We start from the raw sequence: 25,759 nt of genomic DNA, 5'->3' as shown, positions 1-25,759 counted from the left end.
CTCTCCGAGCTTGGCTCTTTCTTGCAGGTGTTTTATTACCTGACTAGGAAACATCATCAGTGCTAGAGGGGAGGGGAGGGGAGGGGGGGCAGGAGGAGGAAAAAGATGATGGGGCCCTCGGTGCTCTCTGGGCTTGGTGGTTTTCCTGCAGACATCTCATGACCCAAGTAGGTAACGTCATCAATGCTAGCTCATCACTAAAACTCATGAAGTTAGCTAGTTTGGGTAGTGAAACATCTGCAAGAAAACCACCAAGCTCAGAGACTATCGAGGACCCAACAGTCCTCCTCCTCCTCCTCCTGTTTGCAACCCCTCCTCCCTTCTAGCACTGATAATGCTACATAGTTGGGGAATGAAATGTCTGCAAGAAAACTGCTAAGCCCAGAGAGCACCAAGGACCCCTCAAATCCTCTTTTCCGTTCCTGGGGGGGGGGGCTTTCTGTGTACTGGACATTGAAAGAGGAGGGAGTTGATACTGTGAAGGGGAGCGTCTCCTGCCCCTCTCCTCCTTCGACCTCTTGGTGGGGTTTGGCCCGCTGTGAAATGACGGGGGTGGGTGGGGTAGCTGATGTGGGCTTGGCTGAGGCCATTGAGGGAGGCGATGGTCTCACCTTCCCCTTTGCTCCTCAGCCCTCTCTCCCTCCCTCCCTCCTTCTCTCTCTCTCTCTCTCTCTCTCTCTCTCTCTCTCTCTCTCTCTCTCTCGTAGGGTGGGGGAGCTCCTGACGGAAGCGGCAGAGGCACCCACTCCCCACTCCCTCTCTTTGCAAAGTCCCTGGGGGCAGGGAGGGAGGGAGGAGCAGAGGAGGGTCCCAGGTCGCTTGTTTTTTGCAAAGCTGCAGAAGAGGTTGAGGGCAGCCGGGTGAAGGCCACCCTGGGCTATGGGGGCAGCAGCAGGTCGTCCCCTGACGCCTGTCCATCCTTGGGGTCCCTGGGAGCCCCGCTTCCCCTTGCATCCCATCCGCTGGCTGGCTCAGCAGCATCTGGGAGGCTCTGGAGGGCGTCCAGGTGTCATGGCTGGCGGGGGTGCCCTGCCAGGGGAGGGGGCGGGAGGGAGGGGAGCCGATAGGAGGATCAGCAGCAGCCGCTGGAGGTGCTGGCACCGTTTCAAATAAACCAGGCATGACCCAAAGCTCCCACTTCAAATGGGGAAAGAAATTGCTTCATCCGTTTGACAGCTTTGCTCCGTGGAATGAAATTTATCTTCCCTTAATTGCTTCGCATCCCAAGAGGCTGCGTGCAGTAATTCCGAGGAGATAATTACCTCAAATTAAAAAAATATGTGGCTCCGTGTCGTACTCCGAGGGCCGAGGGGGAGGCCATGGCCAGAGGGTCCCTCTCCCCCCCAAACAAGTCCTTTCTCAGGAAGGGGTCCCTGGCCCTCTTCAAGGGGGGGGGCAGACGAGGGGTCCGCTGGGCACAGAGGGCAGAGTTGGAAGGTGGATGGTTGATCCCTGCCCACATGAGGGCCGCAGAGTCTCTCCCACCGTGATGGCAAAGGCTCGCCCAGCCCTTGCAAGCACACACACACACCCCGAGCTGCCTTTCCGTCTCTGGGGCAGCCGGGCCTCGCCCCAAGGCGCCTGGCAGCTCACGTGGTAGCAGGGCCACCGAGCTTTTGCACAGACCCGCCACGGAACGAGTGGTGGGAACTTCTGCTGGAAAGCTCCGTGGGAGTAAACAGACGAGAGGGGCCGGGAGAAAACGGGCTACAGTCTGATGGAGGAGAAAGCTCCAGGAGAGGCAGGACAGGGGCCCAGCCACCCAGAATGACAGAGTCGGAAGGGACCTTGGAGGTCTTCTAGTCCAACCCCCTGTTCAAGCTCTGGTTGGAAGACCTTTTCCCACACCCCGGGGGCTCCCTCCCCCCCAGGCACTTCCGCGCCCAAGAGCCCTGCTGGGTGGCAGTGCAGAGACGGAGCCGCCTCCCTGGGCCCTGCTCCACGGGGAGTTCTCGACTTACGGCCACAATTGAGCCCAGAATTTATGTTGCTCAGCGAGAAATTTGTTAGGTGAGTTTTATTCCGTTTTAGGACCTTTCTTGCCACAGTTGTTAAGTGAATCATTGCAGCCGCTAAGTTAGTCACATGGTTGTTAAGTGAATCCAGCTGCCCTGTTGGCTTTGCTGGTCAGAAGGTCACAACAGGCTCGCGTGACCCAACCGTCATAAATGTAAATCATGTGACCCCGGGGGATGCTGCAGTGGTGGTGGGCGTGGGAAACGCTCACCTATTTTCAGGGCTGTTCTGACTTAGAACTGTCGTAGGTCAAGGACCAGCTGCCCTCCGTCCTTCCAATTTCTGCCTTCAGGGTCGTGTCAGAAAGCAGGAGAGGGAAGAGGGGCTCCTCCTTCCCAGGGCAGCTGAGAGGAGCCCCCGTCCACTCCATGCAGCCCCCTCCCATAATCATCCACCCTGCCAGAAGGAGGGGAGCTGCTCCTCTTCCTCCTCCTAAAAATGTCAGGGCAATACAGGCAGTCTTTGACTTACAGCCGTTCGTTTAGTGGCTGTTGTGTCTTGTCCGCTCTCACCGCAGCCGGGGTCTGCTTATCTGCTCCCGAACACGGAGGAATGTATGCCTCCCGGCCCCAGTCCTGGCTCCATGCCCAGGCAAGCTGCAGAGGAGGGAGCACCCCCCGGCCCCAGCCCTGGCTCCATGCTCAGGCAAACGGAGCAGCTAGACCCCTCCCCCTCCTCCACAGCATGTGAGCCTGAGGAAAGTTTACTTCCAACAGCTGCTGATTGGAGTGACCCTCGCATCAGAAGACTGGATAGGCGGAGGCAACAGAAGGAAGGGAGGGGCAGGCCTTAATGAGTGCTGAGTCATGGAGCCACACCCCATGGCCTATATAAAGGATCTGCTTTCTGGCAGTCTCTGAGTCAGGCAAAGTCGAACTTATCTTGCTGAAGTCACTTACTGGTCTCCTGCCTGCTCTGAGGACTTTGCTAGGACTTTGGGCAGAGCTGCAGAGGCACGCCTGATTCGGATTTCCCTGACCCGGCCGTCAGCGGAGGAGTGGGACACGACAGTGGCCGTTGCAAGTTACAACGGCACTGAAACAAGGGACTTTGGCCGTTTTCTCACTCTTCCGTCCTTTGCAGGACCCCACGTGATCAAAGTTCGGATGCTTGACAACTGCTTCATATTTACGACGGTCGTGGTGTCCTGAGGTCATGTGATCCTGCCAATCAAAGTCAAGGGGGAAGCCAGGTTCACTTAGCCGCCATGTGACTAGCACCACTGCAGTGATTCACTTAACAACGCTGGCAAGACTGGCGTAAAATGGGGCAAAACTAACTTAACTGCCTCACTTAGCAATAGAAATTTTGGGCTCAGTCATAAGTCGAGGACTCCCTGTACAACACGCTAGGATTGTTTGTGCCCGTGAGGCAGCAGCGGCTGCACTCCTCTACAAGCAGCCCACCCTGAGCAGTCACGAAACCCTCCCCAAAAACGTGGGGTTCTCGGTGGCTCTTTGCCCAGGCCAGTGTGGGATGCCCTGGGTGGGTCAATCAGGAGACCCTAGGCCATTTCAGCAGACAGGTGGCTGTCCAGTCTTTTCTTAAATACTTCCGGTGTTGGAGCATTCACAACTTCTGGTGGCAAGCTGTTCCACTGGTTAATTGTCCTCCTTAGTCCCAGGTTGCTTCTCTCCTTGGTGAGTTTCCATCCGTCGTTTCTCGTCCTGCCTTCAGGGGCTTTGGAGAATAGGTGGAAACCCACCCACCCCTCTGCTTTGGGGCAGCCCCTCAGATCCTGGAAGAGTGCGATCCTTCGGATGTTGCCTAGGCAGAGTTGAGGTCTTCCCCTTCGGCCCTTCCAAGCTGGCTGGGGGTCTTGTGGAAGTTTCAACCTGTGTGCTTCTCCGTGGCCTGCAGTCTCCCTGGGGGGGGCGGGGGAAAGAAAGAACGGGAAACCCTTCCGCAGAGCCTGGCCTCTGGCCGAGGAGGACTTTGCTCGGGCCTCTTGAGCTGCGTGGTAGAAGGGAGCAGGCAGAGCGAGGGGCTCCTTGGGGCATCCTCCTGGCCCGGCCCGAGGCCTTCAGAAGCTGTGGATGGGGGAGTCTTTCGATCAGGGCAACCGGCTCTGCCCAAAGAGGGGACGGAGCAGAACTGCTTCCACTTTCGCCTTTCAGCCCCAATCCTTCTGCAACATCTACTAGTCTCCCTTTATTTCTTTGTCGGGAAATATAAAATTCTTCACCGGAGGTTTTTAAAAAGAGGCTGAAATACGGGCCGTACAGGACTAGAAGACCTCCGCGGTCCCTTCCAGCTCTATTCTGACGGGTCACTTGCACCTGGGGAAGCTCAGCCCTTTGCCCCAACCTGTGTCCTGAGCTGCCGCTGGTCACCACGGCAAGTGTTTGCATTTGGGGAGGGGGGGAGTGAGGCAAGGAACAGAGTTGGCAGAAGGCAGGGAAAATCTGCCTCTCCCGGGAAAGACAGACGGGGCCGGCTGGAAAAAGGCCTCTTCGCTGGCACCCAAGCAGCCGGCAGGAGAAGCCTTGTCTGGAACGGGGTCCTGCCTGGCCACTGGCAGCGGAATCGGATCCACCCGCTGCAGCATCTGGCCAGCTGCAGCCCATTCCCACCTCCCCAGCCCCTCCCACTCCTTCTCCGCCGCTTGGAAACGCTGAGCTAATTCTGATCAAGACCATAGATTTGGGGGCTGGAGGAGGGAGGGATGACTCTTTCCGACTTGGCTTGCCCAGTGAGCGCCGGAGCCGAAATGTGGGATGGAGCTCTGGAGCAGAGGGAGCCCATCAACCCCTTCCTGAACTCCCACAGCTAAGCCGCTCCCCATTTCTTCCCTCCCTCCCTCCCCCTCCCACCCCCCACTCGCTGCTGCTGCTGCTGCCGCCGCCCCCTCCTCTCTGGGTCTCCACAGAGCCACTTGCTGCATCTGCCTCTGATCCCACCAGCCCTGGTCAAGTCTGGCCGGTGCCACTGGTGCCAAGAGCCAGCCAGCTCATGCCCAGGGCCTTGGGAGAGCAAGAGTGGTTGCGAGGGCTGGATCGGGGCTCTCTTGGTCACACGGGGCTCTCCTCCTCTTTCTCCTTCTCTTCCTTCTTCTCCTCCTCCTTTCTCTTCTTCTTTCTCTCCTCCTCCTCTTTTCTCTTCCTCTCCCTTTTCTCCTCCTCTTCGTCATCTTGCTGGAAGAGACCAGCCTGAGCAGGCAGACATGGGCTGCACTTGGGGTGGGGGGGAGGTGCCGCCATGCCCAGATTAGGAAATGCCCATCAGCCTGCTGTGGAGGAAGGTGGCGCTGGAGCCTCTTGGCAGGAAGCAGACGAGGCCGCTCCCTCAGGCACTCTGCCCTCTTCGGCTCCTCTCTGCCCCCTTGCTCTGCCCAGGCTGGAAGCTCCATGGGTCGGGGGGGGGAGCAGGAAGAGGCCCCTGCACGCCTTCGTGGACGATGGGCATTTTGGCATTCCTGGATCAGGGCACGGCCTGGCATCCTCTCTCGGAAGGGCCTGGCCGCAGTGGCCAAGGGACGTCCTATGACCGAAGCCTGGCCTCTCCTGCCCGACAGTAGCTCACCCTGTGCAAAATTCAGCTGTTTTCATGAAGCCAGTGGGGGCAGGATCCTCCAGGACTAGCATCTCAGAAATGGTGCAAGGTCTCCTGTTTGGGCGGGGGGGTTGGACTAGATGACCTACAAGGTCCCTTCCAACTCTGTTAATCTGTTAACCTCAAGAGGGCCTCACCAAGGGTTGTCGATAGAGGTGCCCAGCTGGCATCTGCTCCAAGGAGACACACACTTTTTGGGCACCTGCGGTCCTGCCCAGACCTGCCGGGCTCTATCCTGAGTTTGAGCGGCAGAAGCAGAGGGCAAAGGAGCACCAGCTCAGAGTGAGGCTTCTCCTTTGCACCATGCCGGGCTCGGCCCTCGGAGTTGGGTCCCTGGGAGCAGCCTTTCTCCCCCTCCGCGGCCCATTTGGAGGAGGGGGCAGCCTGGAAATGGGAGGTGGGCCAGTGGGGAAAATGCAGAGAGCCCGGTGGCCCCCACGGTTCAGCCAGGCTTGAGGTGCAAACTCCTTGAGGACGGAGGGGTGCAAACGTCCCCCCTAGAGCTTCTTTCCAGCCCGGACCCCTCGGCTGCACCTGCTCTCCCACCCCCCACAGATACCCCCAGGTAGTCAGGCCAGATGGAGAAGCATTTGCTTTTAATGTGAGCAAGTCTTTGAGCTCTTCGGACTCTTGTAGGTCTCTGATTTCATCACACACACACACACACAGACAGAGGAACCTGCCCATCTTGCTGTTGTGATAGTTGCTGGGGCTGTTTTGAAGGCTGCCGCTTCCAAATGCGAGATACCAGAGAAGTAGAACAGGAAACGTGCTGAGTAAAAATAGCTCTCCTGCGCCCAGCCTTGCGAGGCAGGCCGGCTGGTCCCTGCAGTGGGGGGGGGGGAATGTTTGTGTGCACAAGTCACAGACACAATGGCCCACTCGTGGGGAGGAGGGAGCCTCCCTTGCTTCCTGCAGGAGCCAGGAAGGAGGGGCCGCCTAGGTGACAATGGGGTCAAACCCCCCCCCCATCACACACACACACACACACACGCCAACAGGCAGGGAGGAAACTGGCAGGGGCAGAAGTCAGTCAAGGCCAGAGCAGACCCTCCACCACTCCTGGCCACTGGAAAAGAGGGGCAGCCCCCAGGGAGGGAGGCGGGCAGGCCGGCCGGCTGGGTGTGTGCAGGGCCTCTGGACTTCCCCCTTGGTTCCCGCTGACCAGCAGGCCCTGCTCCCTCCTGCCCTTTGGCCTGGAGGGAGCCAGCCTCTGCTGCTGCTGCTGCAAGGATTCCGCTCTCCCTCCGGGATAGAGGCTGCCATCCCTGAGCCCAGCACCCGGAGGTGGGCAGAGGGGAACTGCAGCCCCCCCCCCCGCCTTGGGGACGGTCAGCGACATCAGAGCACTTCATGGACGGAAACAGGCAAGGGGGGAGGTAGTCCTCAACTTACGATGATTTGTTTACTGACCATTCGATATTTCAGCACCACTGAAAAAAGTGACTGAGGTCTGTCCACTGATGACCGTCGCAGAGTCCCTGCAGTCACGGGGGGGAAATCGGAACTCTTGCAAACTGACTCATATTTATGACAGTCGTTGTGGGGATCACGTGACCCCCTTTTATGACTCTCTGGCAAGCAAAGTCGGGGGGGGGAGCCAGATACACTTAACAACCGTGTGACTCACTTAACGACTGTGGCAGGAAAGGACGTAAAATGAGGCAAAATTCACTTAACCACACTCTCTCTCTCAGCAACAGAAATTTGGGGCTCCTTCGTGGTTGTAAACCTGTGCCCATAGTGAGCATTTGAGCCCCTTCTGGAGGAAAGGCCTGAGGTGGAGGAAATGGGGCTGGGCTTTTCTGAGGAAGGGGGAGCAGAGGCCGAGGGTGGGAGATGCCCAGCAGGCGGTGGGATTTCAGGGTGCTGCAGAAAAAGGCGTGAGGACACCCCGGTTCCCCCGCTTTCGGGGGCTTCCTTCCAGGATCAGAAGGTCCTGGAGAGGAAAGGAGCAGGGGTGAGGTGGAGGGATGGCACAATCCAGGCCCCCAGCCCTGTGCCAGCCATACGTTGGGCTGGAGGGGGGGGGGCTCGCTGCCCCAGCAGGCTCCTGTTCCTGGGGGAGAATAGGTAGGCTGCCCCATAGACAGGCACCCCACCGTAGGGCAAGGATTACTGGGGCAAGGGTCCGTTGGGGGTTTCTGCGATGTCAAACGGGTCTTTTCCCAGAAAGGGGGTCTCTGAGCTGGGCGGGGGCTCCTTCCCAGTCCCAGGGCTCCAGTCTTGAAGGTGGGTGTTGGGATGGGGGTGGGGGGTTGGCCTCTCTCCCTGGCTTGCGGGGGGGGCTCAGAGGGGCTTCCGGGGGCCTCTGGGCTGGCCAGTGAGGCGTGTAGTGGTCCCACAGAGGGAGAAGCACAGGCGGTCGTTCTGGGGGCTCCACAGCAGCCTTGACGTGCTCTTACTGGGGTGGGGGCAATGTCTCTCCCTCTCCTCCCTTCCTCTTCTCTCCTCTCTTTCCTTTCTTTCCTTCTTTCCTCCACGCCTCTCTTTCCTTCTTTCCCTCCTTCTCTGCTGTCTTCTGCCTTCTTTCTTCTTTTTCCTTCCTTCCCTTTCTTCCCTTTCTTCTTCTCTTCGCTCCTTCCTTCTATCCTTCCTTCCCTTTCTTGTTTCATTTCCTTCTTCCCTTTTCCTCTCCTCTCTTCTTTCTTTCCTTCTTTCTCTCCTTCCTCCTTTTCTTCTTTTCTCTTCTATTGTCTTTCCTCCTTGCCTCTTCCCTCCTTCCGTCTCTTCCTTCTTTCTTTCCTTCCTTCCTTCCCTTTTTTCTTTTCCTTTCTTCTCTTCTCCTCTCCTCTTCCGCCCCTACCCTCCCGCCGCCCCCGTCCCTCCCTCCTCCGCAGGTCATTGCGGCCGACTGCAAGCGGGTGACGGTGCTGAAGTATTTCCTGGAAGCCCTCTGTGGCCAGGAGGAGCCCTTGCTGGCATTCAAGGGTGGAAAATACGTGTCCGTGGCCCCCAGCCCAGACGCCATGGGAAAGGAAGCGGCCGCCAGCCAGCAGGGAAAACAACTGCAGGAGGATCAGGTAGTGGGCAGGAAGGGGGGGCGCACAGCAGGGGCGGGGGGGGCTGGCCCGGCCTGCACTCCCCCACTCTTTGTAATGGGGGGGGCTCTGCATGGCGTCCCCCGAGTGCTGGTGCCCTTTCCTGCCAGTCCCACCCAAACGCTCCTCTGGGGAGCTGCGATGAGTTCCAGATGCGCTCAGCAAATAGAGTTCAGGAGGGGGGGCCTGGGGGGGGCAGAGTTTTAATAATGTGCAGCTCAGGCCCAGCAGGAAGGGGGCGGAGGGAGGGAGGGGGGTTTAGGGTTCAGGCTCAGGATTGAGTTTAGGAGGGAGCAGCAGAGCAGGGCTGGACGGCCACCTCCAGCACACGTACAGGAAGAGGGACGGGGCAATTGGGGGGGCTCTCACCCTCCCCCCTGCCCCCCCCTCACATCCTGATATGATTAAGGGATCTCGCCTCTTGTTTTTCTGCCCCAGCTTGTTCCTGTAGCCCGGGGTTCTTGACAGGCCGCGCGTGAGTGCGCGGGAGAGGAGGAGGAGGAGGAAGGCTCTGCTTCTCCCCCTCCCTGCTGGCCAGCTGCACGTGGCAAGGCCCAGCTGGCCTTCCGGGGGGAGGGGGGACTGTGCAGGGGCCAGGGGTCCTGGGCCCCATCTCCAGCCTTCTTGGGTCTGGATGCCTGAGGCCAGTCTCCCTGCCCCATGCAATCCAGAGAGGAGCGGGGGCACAGACCCTCCCCTCCATTTAGGGGCACCCCAGAATCTGCTGGTGATTGTGCAACCCGCAACCGGTCCTCCCCCTCCTTCTGTCGTAGAAGTTGGGCGAGCGATTCGTTTTCTCATGTTGTGCTTTGTTGCCATGGCGCTCTTCCTTCATTTTCACTCCCCCCCCCACTCTGCTGCAAGGAGGACGACATCCAGATGGAGGCCTTGCCGGACGACTCCGAGGAGGCCGAGGGCAGCGGTGGCGAGCTGGACATCCGGGAGCTGCGGGCCAAGAAGCAGGCGCTGGCCAGGAAGGTGGCTGAGCAGCAGCGCCGGCAGGACAAGATCCAGGTCGGTGCAGCTCTGGTGGCCACTAGCCTGGTGGGGGCAGCCCAGCCTTTCCCAGCCCCCTTAGGAAGAGGGGGCAGACCCCCATAGTGCCCTCCAGGGAGCCTGGCCTCTGAACACACACACACCCCAAATGATGCTGGGACCCTAGTCAATCCTGCCTCTTTCAATGGTTGGGTGTTGCCCGGAGAAGCTCCCTGCCCACATGTGCCCCTTGGGTGCCCGGCGTGGTCCTGGCAAAGACCGGCCAGCCGGCTTGACCCTCCTGTGGGGCATCGTAAGGGACGTGTCCTCCAGAGCATCTCTGGGGTGGAGCTGAGCAGCAGGTCCCTCCCGGGGGCACCTGGCTGGCCCCTCGGCCCTGCCGGCCCACCAATTCCCGACAGCCAAATGAGAATCCCCCTCCCCCTGCCATCCCCCCTCAGCTGTACCCAGGGCCCTCCTGCCTCCATAACTCTTCCTTTCCCAGCCTTGAACCCCAGCCAAACACATCTGTCTAGCCATATGCGTGAACTCTGCAGTCTGTGCCGAAACGCTTGTAAAACAGGACCGCCAAAGGCTCGGCTGGGAGAGGCTGCACATGTGTACCCGCCAGTTGTTGGCTGCGGGCCCAGAAGCCCCCCCCCATCGGCCCCCCAGGCCCCCCATTGCCTGCTGCAGCTGCCCAGCAGGAGCTCCGTTGCCCACCAGGGCCCTAGGGCAAGTGGTAGGGCCAGGGCAAGAGGGACAAAGGCAAGGACCCTGGAGGGGGCCTCGCGCCCCCTTCCCCAGTCTCGTAGCTGCAACAGCCCCAGTCCTGGAAGGCCCAGGGAGGTTGCTGGGCCTGGGGAAGCAGTGGCACAAACCCTAACACTAACCCTACCCCCCATCTCTTGCCAGCTCAGTTCCTGCCCCTCTGCCGTCCACAGGGGCTTCTCTGGGCTCCTCTCAGTTGGGACCCTCAGCTGGCAGGGAAGGGGGGGGTCGTCTTTGGCCACCCCAGGGGAGGGCAGTAAGTGGGACACCAGCCCTCAGGCTGCCAGGGTTGGGCAGAAAGGACCCTCCAGCCCCCAGGCACAGCCCTGGACCCAGCTGCTGCCGAGGCTGCCTCGCCTGCCTGGAGGTGGAGATGTAGCCTTTCAGGAGCAAAGCTCCCCACCTGAAGTAGAGCCCAGGCCTTCTGCTTGCTGTCTCTCTCTTTCTCAGCCCCATTCATTCTGGGCAAGGCAGCGGGGCAGCCCCTCCCCAGGGAACAGCAGCAGCAGCAGCAGCGAGGCCAGGAGAAGCTGCCTGCGGCTAAATTTAGTCCTGGCCGGCTGGCCAGCCCTCCTTTCACGCTGGGAAACAATGAGCCAGCACCCGCACACCTGCCAGCAGCGGAAGGGCACCCCCGCCCAGCAGCTCAGCCACGCTGGGGGCAGACGAGTCCTCCTGGGCAGCGGACACGTCCCGGGCGGCTGCCCCCCAGGGGAAGAGGAAGGCGTCAGCCGGGCCCCACCTGCTCGCGGGGCTCTGCACATGCTCCGCGGCTCCTGCCCCCTTGATGGGGGGGACTCGTCCTGTCCTTGCACCCCCGTCCGGCCTCTGCCAAGGCAAACGGCCCCCTCCTGAGGCCGGCTTCCTTGCGACGAGGGAGGGAGACTTGGCACCGGCCCATGGCTGCTCACATCCTGTCGTCCTCTCTTTGGCCAGCCCAGGGGAGCCGAAGGGACGTGACAGCCGGCACAGAGGGCTTCGGCCCCTGGAGCCTGGCAGTCGGGCCAAGAGCCTCGGAAGGGCATGGGGCACGGCGGGCACAGCACCCAGCAGGGATGGGCATGGGCACGGGGGGGCGAAAGGCCCTGTGGCTGGCATAGCACACTGGGGTGGAAGGGGCCCCTGAAATCTTCTAGCCCACTTCTCCTCTGGCCGGGGCAGAAATCCCCAGGCTGGCCCAGAGGAATGGCTTAATAATGGCAGAGGTCAGTCTAGAAGACCTCCGCGGTCTCTTTCAACTCTGTTATTTTGTTATATGCATTCTGTTGTATGGTTTAATAGGCCATTTAATTAAACCTCTGGTAAGCCAGGTGGCACAGAAGGCCGGAATCTAGGTGGGAGCAGCCTGGATCTTTTCTTGCAACACCTGGGCTACAGGAACATGGGCACACACAGTATTTCGGGAGGGACAGGCGGGGGGGGGGGATTCCCCCAGGTGTTTCAGGCAGCGCCTCCGTTGGTAATTTGGGGCTCTGAACAATGAGCGAGCTGGTCGGTTAATGAAGCAGCCGGCAGTCTGATCTACCTTGTATGCCATGATTGGGAGTGTGGGAGGTGACAGGGGCACAAATCCTGATCTCCCAGCCCAACTCAAAGTGATGGTCTTAGGGGGAGGGGAGGGGGCTTCGTAGGAGCCAGCGTAACAAGCTCCCCTCAAAACAGAATAGAATAGAATCATAAGGCTGGAAGGGACCTTAGAGGTCTTCTAGTCCAACCCAAAAGACCTTATATCGGGGGTGTCTAACCTTGGCCTCTTTAAGACCCTGTGCTGGCTGGGGGATTCTGGGAGTTGAAGTCCAAGATTGGGCACCCCTGCCTTATATCATCCCGGACAAATTATCCCTTGAAAACCTCCAGTGGTGTTAGGAGAGAGAGGGCAGACCGGTATTCCCTTCCAATTCTGGAGCACTACAGCTCCCATCATGCCCGGCTGGGTCTTGCCCGGTCTGGATAAGGATGACGTTGCTGCCGCCTCAGCCCCCTTGCCTTTTCCTTGGCAGACTAGAGTGGCTAACGTGCCTCTCTCCCGCCACTCCCACACACACACCTCACCCCAAAATCTGGGGCTCTTGCAGGCGGTGCTGAAGGACCAGGCCCAGGTGAGGCAGATGGAACTGGAGATCCGGCCCGTCTTCCTCGTCCCGGACACCAACGGCTTCATCGACCACCTGGGCAGCCTGGCCAAGCTGCTGGAATGCCGGCAGTTCATCCTGGTGGTGCCTCTGATTGGTGAGTTGGGGGAGACGTCAAGAGCCCCCCCCCCGCGCCTTTCCCACAGTCCTCCGGGAGAGAAGCCCTGCCAGATAAATGGGGATTTCTTTTCAAAGGTTTTGGGGCACCACCACATTTTCACCCACCTTGCTGGATGGGTTGGTGCTGCCTTCCAGCTGCCCCACTTCGGTCCAGCCCTCCCTAGATTTTTTCCCCTGGCAGAGGTGGGCTTCCCCCAGCTGCCCTTCGCAGCCACCCGATTACCCCAAGTGCCCTCGGCTCTGGCGGCATCCTGCCTCTCCCTGCGTCTGACACTGACTGAAGAAAAAAGGGGGTGCAAAATTAGCCTGTGGAACTGGCTGCCAGGTGAATCTGCGGCCTCCCTCCTCGTCCCAGTGGTCGGGGGCCAGTGCAGGAACGGAGTGGGGCACAGCTGACTGAGGCCGAGCACAGCTGGGGGGGGGGGACCGTGCAAGAACGGTCCAGCAGAGAAGCCAGGCGGGGCATCCACCCCCCCGCCCCCGAGTCCAGCCGCCGGCTTGGCTCTCCCTCCTCTCCTTATAAAGCTGCAGCTCAGCAGAGCTGGCTCCTGCCAGGGGTAAACACTCGGCGGGCAGCAGATAACAGCTGCTGGGTGGTCTGCGGGACGGAGGACATTGGGCACCCTTCCGTTCAGCTCCCTCCTCCTCCCAAGTGCCGAAGGAACTGGGCTCCGGCCATCCTGTCTGTGGGGACGCGGCGCTCCCTGTCCTGGTGTGGGAAGTGGGCTCCCCAGCACCCCTGCTCCTCCTCCAGGCTGGGTTAAGGGTAGGGTTCCTTTTGTGGCAGCCACTTGTGGTCCCCTTGCAGGGGGCAGGATGGGCACTGGCTGTGCCTTCTGCCCCACACTGGGGGTCCATTCAGGGCTCTGCCCCGTCGGCTTGGAGCAACCAAGAGTTAAAGCCTACTTGGGCTGCTGCCCGCCCACTGGGGCTGCCTTCCCTGGCTCCTTCCCCGCTCTCTCTCTCTCTCCTCCGCGTCCCCTGAACCCGACCCCGCTGGCGGTGGAGAAGCCAGCCTGGGCAGGAGCGCAAACAAGCCGCTCCTTTGAAGGCTGTTTGGCTTGGACGCCGACGCGGGACAGATTTCGGATGGGGGAACAGCTTCCCCGTCCCTTCGGCCGGTCATCCGCAGGCCGTTTGATCTGCCCTGCACGAGCAGGCCCCTACGCCTCCATTCTGCTTGGTTGAGCTGGGGAGAGGGGCACCCCCTTGGAAGCTGTCCCAGGAGGGGCCACATCCCTGGCCCTGGGAGCTGGAGGGAGAGGGAGCCTCCCCTCCAAGGGATGCATAGTTCCCACTTGATTTCAGCTCTTGGCCCAGCAGTTCAGCCATCCCAAAGGGGAGGGCAAGGCCTCCCTGGCGGGCTCAGCCGGGTCATTTCAGCCCTTGCTTTGTCCCACGCTCCTGGGCTCCCCAATGAAAGCCCAATGAAAGCCCCCAAATGCCAGCCTTGTTCAGTCTCCTCACTGCAGCAGGAAACCAGGCCGGTAGCCCCCTCCCCCACTTCCCACCTCCGGACAGCCAGCTTTGCCTGCCCCCCACCCCCCCCACACACACACCCCTTGGGCCGGGCGGGACCTGAGGCACGCATGCAAATCCTTCCCCCCTCACTTTCCTCCTGCCAGTCATCAACGAACTGGATGGGCTGGCCAAGGGCCCCGAATCGGAGCACCGGCTCGGGGGCTACAGCCGCCTGCTGCAGGATCGGGCCCACAAAGCCGTGGTCTTCCTGGAGTCCTGCTTCGAGAGGCGCGACAGCTACATCCGGGCCCTGACCAGCCGGGGCAACGAGCTGGAGTCCATCTCCTTCCGCAGCGAGGACATTTCCCGCCAGCAGGTACTACCCGGCCAGATCAGAGTGTGGCGTGTGTGTGCGTGTGTGGAGCTGAGGACCCCCCCCCCAATGCCCATCTTGAGTCGGAATCTCCCACTTGGAGGATATTCGGAGCCTACAGGGAGCCCAAGAATGGGAAGACCACTGATGGCCCGAGGGGGGACGGGTGCTTGCTGTGGGCTCAAGGGTTCCGGGCTGAACCCCCAGACTTGCATTGCCTGGAGGGAAGGGCTGAAAAGCCCCCAAACTGTTCAGTATACAGGCGGGCCTCAATTTACAATGGTGGTGAAAAAGGGGCTTATGTCCATTTCTCACACTTATGACTTGTGGTATCCCCATAATCACCTGATCAAAATTTGGAGGCTTTGCCACTGACCTGTATTTATGACGGTCGCCAAAGGGGGGGGGAGTGTCACATGACCCCCTTTTGCGACGAGCAAAATCAATGGGGAAGCCAAATTCACTTAACAACCATGTGACTAACTTAAGAACCGTGACAAGAAAGTTGGTAAAAAGGGGCATAACTCACTTAAGAGCTGGGGTGGTGCAGTAGTCAGAATGCAGCATTTCAGGCAAAAACTCTGCCCACTGCCAAGAGTTCAATCCTGGCAGAGCTCAAGGTTGACTCAGCCTTCCATCCTTCTGAGGTCGGTAAAACGAGGACTCAGATTGTTGAGGGCAGGAGGCTGACTCTGTAAACCTCTCGGATTGGGCTGTCAAGCACTGTGAAGTGGTATGTAAGTCTAAGGGCTATTGGTATTAAAACAGTCTTGCTTAGCAATAGAAATGTAGGGCTCAATTGTGGTCGTAAGTCAAGGACTACTATAACGTTAAATGTTTTACATGGAAGGCAGGGGAATATAATGATCACGTTTGCAGACAGCACAAAAGATGGAAGATAACAGGCTCCTCGGAGCTGACGGTCAAGATTCGGGGGGGGGGGCTTTTATTTTGATGGCAGAGTGGACAGAAACAAGCGCAGTGAATTGCAACAAGGGGCAAATGGTTGTGTAGAAAAGGCCTGAATACAAAATGTTGGGTGGGCCTGTGGAGTCAATCAGGAGTGGATTTGAGGCTCTCGCTGGGATGTTCCTGGAAGAAGAGCCCAACGCGTGACGCTGCTGCAGAAACGGCCAGTCCAGAGGCTCCTCCCCCTGAGTGGCTCAGTCCCCGCCCAGGCTCTCTTCCTGGGAATCCCCTTTCTGAAGCCCCCACAGAAATGCAAAGGACCAAAACGGGAGGGGTGTGAAATGGGAGGGGCACGGATCAATAAGCGAAATCAGCCCGTTACCATTGGGGAGGGGCAGCTTCCCAGGGGCCCAGAGCAGAATTCTCCCAAATGTTGCACCCCTCATTGGGGGGGGGGCTTTCTTGCTGCCACCCCAGTGAGACCTTTGACCCCTCCTGGCAGTTCCCGTTGGCAGCTGCCCCCTCCTGCCTTCCCGTCTCCCTGGGAGAAGGAAAGGGCTGGGCAGGCTTTCCCCCCAGCGGGCCGCTTCCAAGCCTTTTTTCCTCCCCTCTCTCGCCCCTCCTTTTTCCCAGGGAAACAACGACGACCTGATCCTCTCCTGCTGCCTTCACTATTGCAACGACAGGGCCAAGGACTTCATGCCAGCCAAGAAAGGTGAGGGGATAGGGAAGAGCTCGGATGACCCCCCCAGGAGCCTCCACGGGGTCCCGCAGGTGGGGGCCCACTTTGGAGGGGGACCGAAAGGGGGAAGCCAGCGGGAGCAGAGGGGGACATTAGCTGCCCGGTCATCGGTGTCCCCCCCCAAGGCCCTCCATCACCCGGCCCTTTCCTGGAAGACGGAGGGGGCCCTTCTGCTGCCTCCTGGCTGCTCTGGAGCCGTTTCCAGGGGGCTGGAAGTGGGGGCCGCAGCTGCTCGGCCCAGCCCCATGCCTGTCGGGCCAAATTCTGAGCAGCTTAACTTGTCAGCTTGACGGAGGAGAAGGCGTTTCACAGTGTTTATGCCTGGCTGGGATGGAATCGGGGATCAGGGGATTATGGCGGATGGGGCCTGACAATCTGACAGCCTCTGGTTTCTAACAATCCGCCTCCTTGCTGGCCCAGGGGATGCTTATTGTTAAGCCCTGGAAAGGTTCTGCCGGGAGGGGCCGGACCCGGGACCGGGTGAGGCCCAGGCAGAGCAGCCGCTGACCTGTCATCCCTGCTGCCCGCCTTTTGCAGACGACCCCATCCGCCTCCTCCGGGAGGTGGTGCTGCTGACCGACGACCGGAACCTGCGGGTAAAGGCCTTGACCCGCAATGTGCCCGTGCGGGACATCCCCACCTTCCTGCGGTGGGCCCAGGAGGGCTGAGCGGACACCTTCCCCGGGAAGCCGTGCATCTCATTGCCAACATGGAGGGTGGCCTCAGGGCATGCCCATGCCCCGTGCCAGGGCTGTTGTGCTGCCACCACTGCCACCCCACTGCCACCACCATCATCCTTCCAGGAGAAAACCCAGCACAATAAACGCAGCATCTTCAACTCCACCTGGAATGGCCATGCTGTGGGTGCACACACACGAGTGGAGAAGGAGCCCCTGGGCAGGTGGTCACTGTGGAGGGAGGCGAGAGCGAGCAGGGTTTCTGAGGCGGAGAGGCCGGTCGGAGGGGCCCAAGTGGGCCTCTAACCCCGCTGGTTCAGCTGGAGAAGCCACCGCAGCCCCAGCCAGTCTGGGTCCCTCTGGATCAGGTGAGGAAGGGCAGCCAGGAGCCCTCGGCTCTAGCTCCCACTTGGTCTCATCAGGAGCCAGAGGGGGGCACCACCTCCCTTTTCTATCAGCAGCCTCCTCCCCAAGTCTCAGGTTTTTAGCCCCTCCCTCATCCGTGCCACCTTCCGCTCCCTCATTTCTCTGTGCCATGGACTAAACCACCCTCCCGGTCCCTGCCCAGCACCCCTGCCAAGCCAAGCCAGGGCTTGCTCTGTGGGTGAGGCCTGGAGAGAGAATAGTCCTTAAGGTTGCGGGGGGGGGGGAATGGCCAGGAAAGCCGCCCTGGAGGAGAGCAAAGGGGTCTGGGGTCCAGCTGGAGTGTTTGTGTACCTTGGGGCTCTGAAAGTGGTTGCATGGGTCGGGAGAGTCCTTCACCATGGGAAGACTTTCCTGCCATTTGCGGGGGGGGGGAGAGCAAGAGTGCCCTCATGGGGCCACGTGCCAGGACTGGTTTGCTGTGGGGTGGAGGAGCCCAACTGCCTTCCCTTTGGATGGGATTTGCCCACTGTGGGCTAGGAGTGCGTGCCCCTCCCCGGGCTTGGCATGGCCCTTTTGTCGAGGAGAGAGGAGGAGTCTCTTCCACCCTGTGCAGTTTCTGCCTGCCTGACTGGCTTGGACGGAGCACCTGTGCCCACTTTTGTTCTGTTGTTTTCTTAATAAAGTTTTAGTACAAATCTTCCTCTCGGCTGCTTTCTTTGGGGCTGGGGGGGCCATGAGAGAGGAGGAAGGGGGAAGAGGCAACTCCCAAGAGAACGCTTGGAGGTGGGGAGAAGAGACCCACTGTGGCCAACTGCTGAAGGGGAAGCGCCACCAGAATGCCATAAGTTGTCCTAAGCTGCGTTTGGGCAGTTCACATAACACAGAGAACCAGCAAACACAATGGACCAACAGCGGTTTCTGGCACACGCCTCCTGCAGACCCCCAACCAAACCAGCCGGACATCGGATCAATACAATCAACGAAGCCCTTCTGAGGATGGCCAGACCAGGCTGAAACACCCAGTGCCATGGCCTATGAGGCCATCATGCTCAAGGCATGTGCTGTGTGTAGGGAGCAAACAACATGCCACATGCATCAAATGGGAACATGGCCACCCCTTTGGGTATGGGCGGAACAGCTGCTCTGCGGTGGTTGGTGGCAGATCTGAGCATCTCAAGGAAGTGGGGGAGAATTTCCTCTGAGCAGCCAAGCATGAGGGTCCGTGGGGAGAGCTGACCCCTTCCTATTTCCTGCCTCAGCTGTGCAAACAGGGCAAGGCACCTGCACTGCTTCCCCCACCCAACATTTTCTGACATTGAAAAGGCACCAGCCGCCTCAACCTCTGGCTTCACTTCTGTCAGGCACCCCCCTCCCCATCCAAGGAAGGAGGAGGGGGTCGTAGTGCCGGTGACCCCTCCTGCTTTACTGAAGCTGCCGTTTCTGGGCCTTGCTTCTCCCTAAAGGAGCCTCCATCGGTTCCACAGCAGCACCCCAAAATTCAGGCTTCCCCCCCTCCCCACCACAAGCCCACTCAAGGAAGCAGAGGCCTGGATGGTGGCAGCAGTGTTAAAAAAAAAACTTTATTGCTTTGTTTTGTTCCGGGATGCTTAAATGTTACTTGGTTTTTGGTCTCTGATACAAAAAAAACCCTGCATCCCTTCCCGAAGGCTGCAGAAGGCACGGAAGACTTCCCCTTTGGGTGCTTAGTTTCCTTTGGCTGGGGTCCCCCCTCCTGGGGAGGGACTCCCACTGGCTCCTCTCAGGGCTGGGAGGAGAGGCAGCTGGCTCAGATGAAGACACAGCCCAAGGTGGGGGGGGGGCAAGGAGGTGTGTGCAAAGACAGAGCAGTTTCACATTTTTCCGTGGTTCGTTGGGGTCAAGGGTGGGGGGGAGAGGGGTAGCTGGGTGGGCTGGCCTAGACACACACACCCCGCCCCCACAAGTGCAGCAGAGGCTGGGGGCAGGTAGCTAGCCCCACAGAGGCAAGGCACAGACCCTCTGGGGCCTAGGGAGTGGGGCAGGAAGCTCAGCCCCAGATAAAGCTCCCCTATCCTCAATGAAGCGGACAAATAGATGGCATTTTGTCTTTGTCAAATATTATTGGGGTCTTGGGTGCCCCATCCTGAAAGCAAGTCGGGGTCTTCACGGGAAGGGGGGTACATTTGTAGCCCAGAGAAGGTGCTGCCACCTTCTGGCCAGGGTGGAGAGTCTCTCTTCCACTTTGTTCCCTTTGACCCACAATGGAGGGGGTGCGGGTGGGGGCACTCTCTTTTTTTCACATTGCAATACAAGTTGGAGGAAACCCCCTCCCCCCATCCCAAGGCCGGACCAGCAGTTTTCAACCAGCTGCCCAGACCTTCCCTCCCTCCCTGTAAGGCAGCGGCTCCAGCGCAGCAGCGAGGACCGTCCAAGCAGGCCGACTGGGGTCCGCACCGTCTCCCTCCCCCACACCTTCCGGGGTCTTGAGGCCAGGCAGGATTCTTCTGCCATTGAGGAGGCAATCGACGGGTGCCGTTTTGGGGCTCCCGTGCCTCTCAGGCTTTCTGGGGCTGGAGGGCCTTGCCGGGGATGCGGGAGCCCCTCCCCAGCCCAGGAAGGCAGGAAAGGCTCTGGCTGGCACAAGAAAGCCCCCTCCCCCACTCTCGCGAAGCTTTGCTCCGGAGTTCCGGAGGGGTGTCGTTGCGAGCATTTTCTGCCTTCGGAGGGGAGGCACGCACCTGTTCAGGAGCCGTTTTGTGAGGGTCTCACCAAGAGGCCGGCTTGACACACCTTTCCGTCCCTCCACGAGGCAAAAGAGGGGGCTCTGATACAGAGAACCCCCCCCTTCGAACCCCAGCTAGGCAACCTGACAGCCGAAATTGGAGGGGGGCTTGGCCCTCGCCAGCTACCTATGCTGCTAGGTCCTCTCCAGGCTGGGTCGAGAGGCAGCACACTCAGTCCGGCTCACCCGTCCTACTTCCCCGTCCCAACAAACGGAGGCTCTTCTCCAGTGGGGGCGAGGCGTGAACCAGCCCGATGGAAAGAGCCCTTCTCCCTTTTGGAAAAGCGCATTGCCTCCCGCCCGGGGCAGGGAACTCTGTTCGCACGGAGCCCCGGCAGGCCTCGCGGAAGCGCCCCTTTGGCGCAGGTGAGACTCTGCCCGGCGCCCCCTCCTCTGCAGCCGGCGACCTCCGCGCTCGGGGGCGGTGAGCACCATTTGAGGTAGGGACGAGTTGCTATATAGCCAGGTTGAGGGCCCGAGGGAGACGGGAAAGGAGTGAAGGGCAGCGCGAAAGCGCAGCGGAAGAGCCGGCCGCGCAGCCGGTGGGCGATCCTGGTGCCGGTGGCACCCCCGAGGCGGCCAGTTCCGGGAAGGAGAGCGAGTCGCTGCCCCGGGAAGGGCGCCTCCCAGGCCCGGTGAGAGGGGCGTCAGGGGGGCGAGAAGCGGCCAATGGTCCGAGCGTGGTGGTCGTTGTGCAGGTGGTGGGCGGCGCCCACCACGGCGCCCGGAGCAAAGACCTCAGCCGTCTTGTCGGGGCTGAACCCAAGGTAGAGGCTTTCCAGGGCGGCCTTGGGGTCTGCGGCGGCGGCGGCGGCAGCGGCGGCGGCGGCCAAGAAGTGCGAGGTGTGCTGAAAGAGCTCCTTGTCCGGCGGGGGCTGCTGAGCCAACCGCGCCATGGCCAGCACTCCCTCGGGGAAATCCAGCTTCAGCTTCCCGTCAGGGCCGGCGGCGGCGGCTGCGTGCATCTTCATGTGGCTGAGCAGGTTGCGCTGCTGGGCGAACTTCCCCCCGCACACCTGGCACTCGTAGGGCTTCTCGCCCGAGTGGATGCGCATGTGCTCGGTCAGCCGGTACTGGCGGGTGAAGCGCATCCCGCAGGCGTCGCAGGCGAAGGGCTTGAGGCCCAGGTGGCTGCGCATGTGGCGGGTCATGGTGCCGCGCTGCGTGAACTTCTTCCCGCAGATGGAGCAGGGGTAGGGCCGCGTCAGCCAATGCGTCTTCTCGTGCTGGCGCAGCGTTGCCGGGTCCTTGTAGGCCTTGTCGCAGGAGGCGCAGCGGTAGGGGCGCAGCAGGTCGCAGCCGGGCGGGCCCCCCGAGGGCGGCGGGGGCGGAGGGGGCGCGGGCGGCTGGGGAGCCTTGTCCAGGTACGGCGAGCCCTGCCCCGCCGCCGCCTCGGCCGCCTCCTTGCGGTACAGCTCGTCCTCCTCGTTGTGCGCCTCCACGTGCGCATTCAACTGCTCAGAGGAGGGGAAGCCCTTCCCGCAGGGGATGCACACGTAGAGGTTGTCGCCCCCGAAGCTCTCGGGCTCGTAGCCCAGGTAGCGCTCCAGGCTGCCCCCCGCGGGAGAAGGGCCGCCGCTGCTGCAGCCCGTTTCCTCGCTGGTGCTCTTGTCGGGTTCCAGGTCCTCCGCCTCCCCGTCGGGCTCCGCGGTCTCCAGGTAGTGGCGCGGGGGCGGCCCGGGAGGCGACGGGGCCTGCGGCTCCAGTTCTCGCTCGCCGCCGGTGCCCTGCTCCCGCTGGGCGCCGCCACAGTCGCCCTCGTCCTCCTCGTCCTCGTCTTCCTCCTCATCCAGGACGTAGCCAGCCACCAGCGGTTCGTGCTTCATCCAGCGGTACAGGAATTCGGGCGCCACCTCCACGCGAGCGTTTGGCTCAGTCCCGGGGCTGCCGCCGCCGCTGCCGCGATGGTGCAGGTGGGGGAAGGCGGCCTGGAGCGGGGCCGTGGAGCCGGGCTCCCCGAAGGTCGCGTGGGGAGGCAGCAAGGCCGGGCTCTCGGACCGGGACTGCAGGACGCCCTCCCGGCTCTCCACCGCTGCTCGGAGGCGGCTCTCGGACGGGGGCTGCGGGGGCAACTGCGGGGAGGGTCCGTTCGGGCTCTTCTTGGAGAGGTCAAGACCGCAGAGCGGGGGGCACAGTCCGTGTGGGTGGGCGGCGGCGGCGGCAGCGTACAGCTCCCCGCAGTGGGTGCTGAGCGGATTGCTCGGCTCCACCGGCCGCGGCGGAGCCCCGAAGCAACTCTGGATAACCGGCGTGGCAGCGCGGAGGCCCCTGGCCAGCTTTCCGAAGGGCGAGGAGGCCGAATAGCTCCCGCCGCCGCCGCCGCGCAGCTGGTAGTATTTGCCGGAGCGCTTCAGCTTCTTCTTGCACAAGGCCACCAGGTCCGGAATCTGGAGGTAGCTGGCGGCGGCCAGGATGGCTCCCAAGGCGGGCTCGGCGTTTGCGCCGCCGGCCGGCTCAGCCTCGCCCTCGGCGCCGGGGCCCAGGCGGCCGGTGTAGATGAAGTCGAGGACGGCGCGGAAGACGGCCGGGCTGACCATCTCCTGGTCCAGGTTGATGAGGTTGTCGTGAACTACCAGGGCCTTGAGGTAGGCGCTGCTGGCCGCCAGGACGTTCTTGTGCGCGCGGAAGAGCGCGTTCTGCACCACCAGGATCACGTCGCAAAGGAAGCCCTTGGTGCGCTGCGCGTTGAGTTGGAGCAGCAGCTGCCGGGAGTGGCCCGTCGCCTCCGAGGCATCCAACATCGCTGCGCCTGCGGGGGTGGAGCAGAGAGAGCCCAACGGGCCTTAGTTGGGCTGGCCGCGCTCACCCGCCACGCGGAGGCCCGGGAAGCGGGCGCCTCTCCTGCTCTCCGCCGCCTTGTCTTGCCCACCGGCTCCCCTTATAGAGGGGCTTTCCCTCTTAGGCGGCGAAGGGAGGAGGAGGAGGAGGAGGGGGCTCAGCCCCGGTGGGTCCCGGATTACAGCCTCGCACGCCCTCCTCCGGGTGGGGCTTTATACCTGGCGGGGCAGGGTCGGTACAATTTCCTCGCACCGCCTCCCCCGCCCCTCTCCGCCGATGGGACAGACCCACGGGCGCAGACCCCTTGCGCTTCCGAACCGCGCGGCGCTGCCCCGAAGCACTGAGCTGGATGCGGGCGCCGTTTCTCTGCCCGTCGCCCTCCGCAGCCACGGCGCAGTTAGCCTCCCGGACCTTGATCTCACCGCTAGTGGCCAGATTTGGGGAGGGGGGAGACTCCTTCAGGGCTTCAGGCCTGAGCGGAGAAAAACGGGGGAGCCCGGCTGACAGGATGATTTTGCGCCCGCAGGGCCGCGGCTCGGCCTGTCTAGGGAACCGCCCTGCGGCCCGAGCCGGCGGGTAGCCAACCCACTTCTTTTACCCGCTGCGGGCATCCTTCCCGACCGTTCTTCGCCAGAGCCCCCCGCCCCCGATCTCTGGTCCGGCACCCCTAACCGAATCGTCTCTGCCTGGCTCCTTCTGGCCGGCATCCCTGTGCAGTTGAGGGATGGCCGGGTAAGGGCGGCTTGCCTGCGCGGGACAAGGCCGCTCAAAACCCCAAAGACTTCCTGAAATCCGGCAGGAGCAGCCCCACCGCCGCCGCCCGTCAAAACCTTCTCGGGAGGGCAGTCGTGGCTGAAGGACTCGGGTGGCGGCGCTGCTGCCGCCTCGGCAGGACGAAGACGCCAAAGGCAAGGCGGGCGGATGAAGGAGGCACGGCGGCAGCAGGCCCTTCCCGGAGCGAGAGGGCTCCGGGGCTTCGGAGCCGAGGGAGAAAGTCGGAAAACCAGGCGGACAGGGTCTCGCTGCAACACCCGCTTCCCCAAAAGGAGCCGCAGCTCGGGGACTAGCCGGAGCCCTGATGCCTCCGGGCTGAGCTCCTCCTTTCCTTCGGCTGACTTCGGAATCCGGCCCCGAGGAGGCCGGCAGCCGGCCGCTTTCTGCCCGGCTGAGCCGGCCGCTTTCTGCCCGGCTGAGCCGGCCGCTTTCTGCCCGGCTGAGCCGGCTTGGGGAGCAGGCAAGAGGCGCGAAGTCCGAAGTCAGCCCGCCCACCCGCCCGCCCGCCCGCCTGGCCCGGCCCGGCCCGGCCCCGGCTTCGGCTTACCTGGAAGCCCCGTCGGATCGGCCAGGCAGGCGAGGTCTGCGTGGACACGCATGGCTCTGCCCGGCTGCCACGGCGGCGGCGGCGGTGTCTCCTCTGCGCCCCTCGCAGCGCCTCAGGCCGGTTGGTGGAGGCTGCGCCGGCTGGTCCCCATGTGCCGGGAGCGCCGCGGCGGCGGAAAAGGTAAAGGCCGGGCCGCGAACTCCGCCTGACCCCGGGCTGAACTCGGGCGTGTTCAAGGAGCCGCTGCGGCTTCCTCCGCCTCCGAGCCAGCCAGCCAGCAAGCGCCGAGCTAGCAGGCGAGCGGGCGGGCGGGCAGCTGGGCTGGGAGCGAGCGGCGGGAGGAGGAGCCACCGGCGGGGTCCCGGAGGAGCAGCCCCGGGGAGGAGACCGCGCTGCGACCCCCTCCCGGCAAAGGGGGCAGGCAGGGGAAGGCTGGGCCCCCGAGAGCAGGGCGGGGCCAGCGCGGCGCGCCCATCAGAGCAGGACCCGCTGCGCTCTGCCGGGAGCCCAGACCGCCCCGTCTAGGGGACCGGCGCGCGGGAAAGCCGGCTGGAACGGCGCCGGCGGGAGCCAGGGGCAAGCAGCCGCTCGGCGACCAGGTGGGTCTCCGGGACAGGATGGGGCAGTTGGAACGGGGCGAAGCTGGCGCTGTGCGGGCCGGTCCGCTTTTCCCTCCGGCCGGGCTTCCTCTGCCAGGGCTTTCCCTTCGGGCCCCGGTGGTCTTGACTTGTCCCGCGGCCTCCGTCCAAGAAATTCGTTCCCCGCCCACCCCCAGGGACCCCCAATTCCTGCCGGTGAGGCGACCCCTGGCGGTCGCGACGCGGCTCGGCGGATCAGGCGCCAAATCCTGCTCCGGGCGGCTTCGGAGGCCCCGCTGCACTGCTCAGGGTCCGGGGCTGGCAGGTGGGGGGGGGATGAAAGTGGGGGGAAGGCATAATCCCCCCACCCAAATACGATGGTTTTTATTCGGGACTGTTCCTCCGTGGTCGGGCCTGGCGATTTCCGGCTTGGTCCGTGTGGGGAGAGAGAGCGCGGCCCAGACCCTGAGCACAAAAGGGCCTTGGTGGCTCCCGGGTCCGCTGGGCAACCTGCCAAGCGCTTAGGAGCCCCTCTGACTCTGGCGACTTCGGGGCCCTCCGCTGCCACCAGACCCTGGTCGGGACAGGGCAGCTTCCTCTGACTGGCGCGGGGTCAGGGGGCCTCAGGAGCGGCCAGCGGGGGCACAGGCAGCCCGAAGCGCCCCGCCGGGCCTTCCTGTACTGCCCCCCCGAGAATTCCAAAAAGCAAGAAAAAGGGGGGCGAGAAGGAAAGGTGAAAAGGACTTTCGCCTCGCTTCTGTCCCTCTTTCCGGACAGTTTATCTCTGCGTGCAGGCGACGAACGCGAATTTGTTTGGGCAGGAAAATGCAGTTTTGCCTGGCCACGTCGTGGAGATCTGGGGAGAGGGCAGGGGCTGCGGGGGCGTCTTCCAGGCCAAATGCCTCACCCATGTAGGAAATACCACCCCCGGCTCTCTCCTGGCCAAACAGTCCCGGGGAGGAAAGAGGACTGTCTTGTTTTCAGGCCCAAAATATCCAAGCAGGCCCAGGGACATGGCCGAAGCGCCGCTCGATTTCACGCATTTGCGAGAATATAAAAGGGGAAAAAGGAAAAAGAAAAACTTTTGAGTGAGATAATTATGAAGCTGATAATTATGAAGCTGACAACACTGAAGTGATTTCTCGGAAGATAAAAGGCTGACTTCCCAGGGGTTCCGATTTCGCAG

At 62.0% G+C, this 25,759-nt stretch overlaps 2 protein-coding genes across 2 annotated transcripts in view; one reads left to right on the top strand and one right to left on the bottom strand.

The window, feature by feature from the left end:
• SMG6 (SMG6 nonsense mediated mRNA decay factor) overlaps nucleotides 1–17,830 on the top strand; it is a 79,142-nt gene extending 61,312 nt beyond the window's left edge. Inside the window, exons 14-19 of the mRNA XM_058163911.1 lie at nucleotides 8,409–8,591; nucleotides 9,474–9,623; nucleotides 12,431–12,584; nucleotides 14,233–14,444; nucleotides 15,984–16,065; nucleotides 16,630–17,830. Coding sequence (XP_058019894.1) covers nucleotides 8,409–8,591; nucleotides 9,474–9,623; nucleotides 12,431–12,584; nucleotides 14,233–14,444; nucleotides 15,984–16,065; nucleotides 16,630–16,760 — 912 coding nt within the window. The 3' untranslated portion in view covers nucleotides 16,761–17,830. The remainder of the gene's footprint in view (nucleotides 1–8,408; nucleotides 8,592–9,473; nucleotides 9,624–12,430; nucleotides 12,585–14,232; nucleotides 14,445–15,983; nucleotides 16,066–16,629) is intronic.
• An 882-nt stretch (nucleotides 17,831–18,712) lies between these two features.
• Nucleotides 18,713–24,781, bottom strand: HIC1 (HIC ZBTB transcriptional repressor 1). Its single transcript, XM_058163908.1, has 2 exons — nucleotides 23,996–24,781; nucleotides 18,713–22,645 (listed from the first exon to the last, which is right to left on the bottom strand). Exons 1-2 carry the CDS (start codon nucleotides 24,045–24,047, stop codon nucleotides 20,544–20,546), a joined length of 2,154 nt encoding a protein of 717 aa, XP_058019891.1. The 5' UTR covers nucleotides 24,048–24,781; the 3' UTR covers nucleotides 18,713–20,543.
• Nucleotides 24,782–25,759: the final 978 nt, after the last annotated feature.

Source organism: Ahaetulla prasina, chromosome 1, assembly GCF_028640845.1.
Source record: "Ahaetulla prasina isolate Xishuangbanna chromosome 1, ASM2864084v1, whole genome shotgun sequence".
NCBI classification, from domain to species: domain Eukaryota; kingdom Metazoa; phylum Chordata; class Lepidosauria; order Squamata; family Colubridae; genus Ahaetulla; species Ahaetulla prasina.
Note: the sequence above shows the minus strand (reverse complement) of the source record. Positions and strands in the feature narration are given on the sequence as shown.

Bases quoted from the DNA above. Each gene is read 5' to 3' on its own strand.
- HIC1 (XM_058163908.1), bottom strand. From the start codon at position 24,047: ATGCGTGTCCACGCAGACCTCGCCTGCCTGGCCGATCCGACGGGGCTT. The intron at 22,646-23,995 runs GTAAGCCGAAGC...CCACCCCCGCAG, and splicing joins CGATCCGACGGGGCTTCCAG to GCGCAGCGATGTTGGATGCC.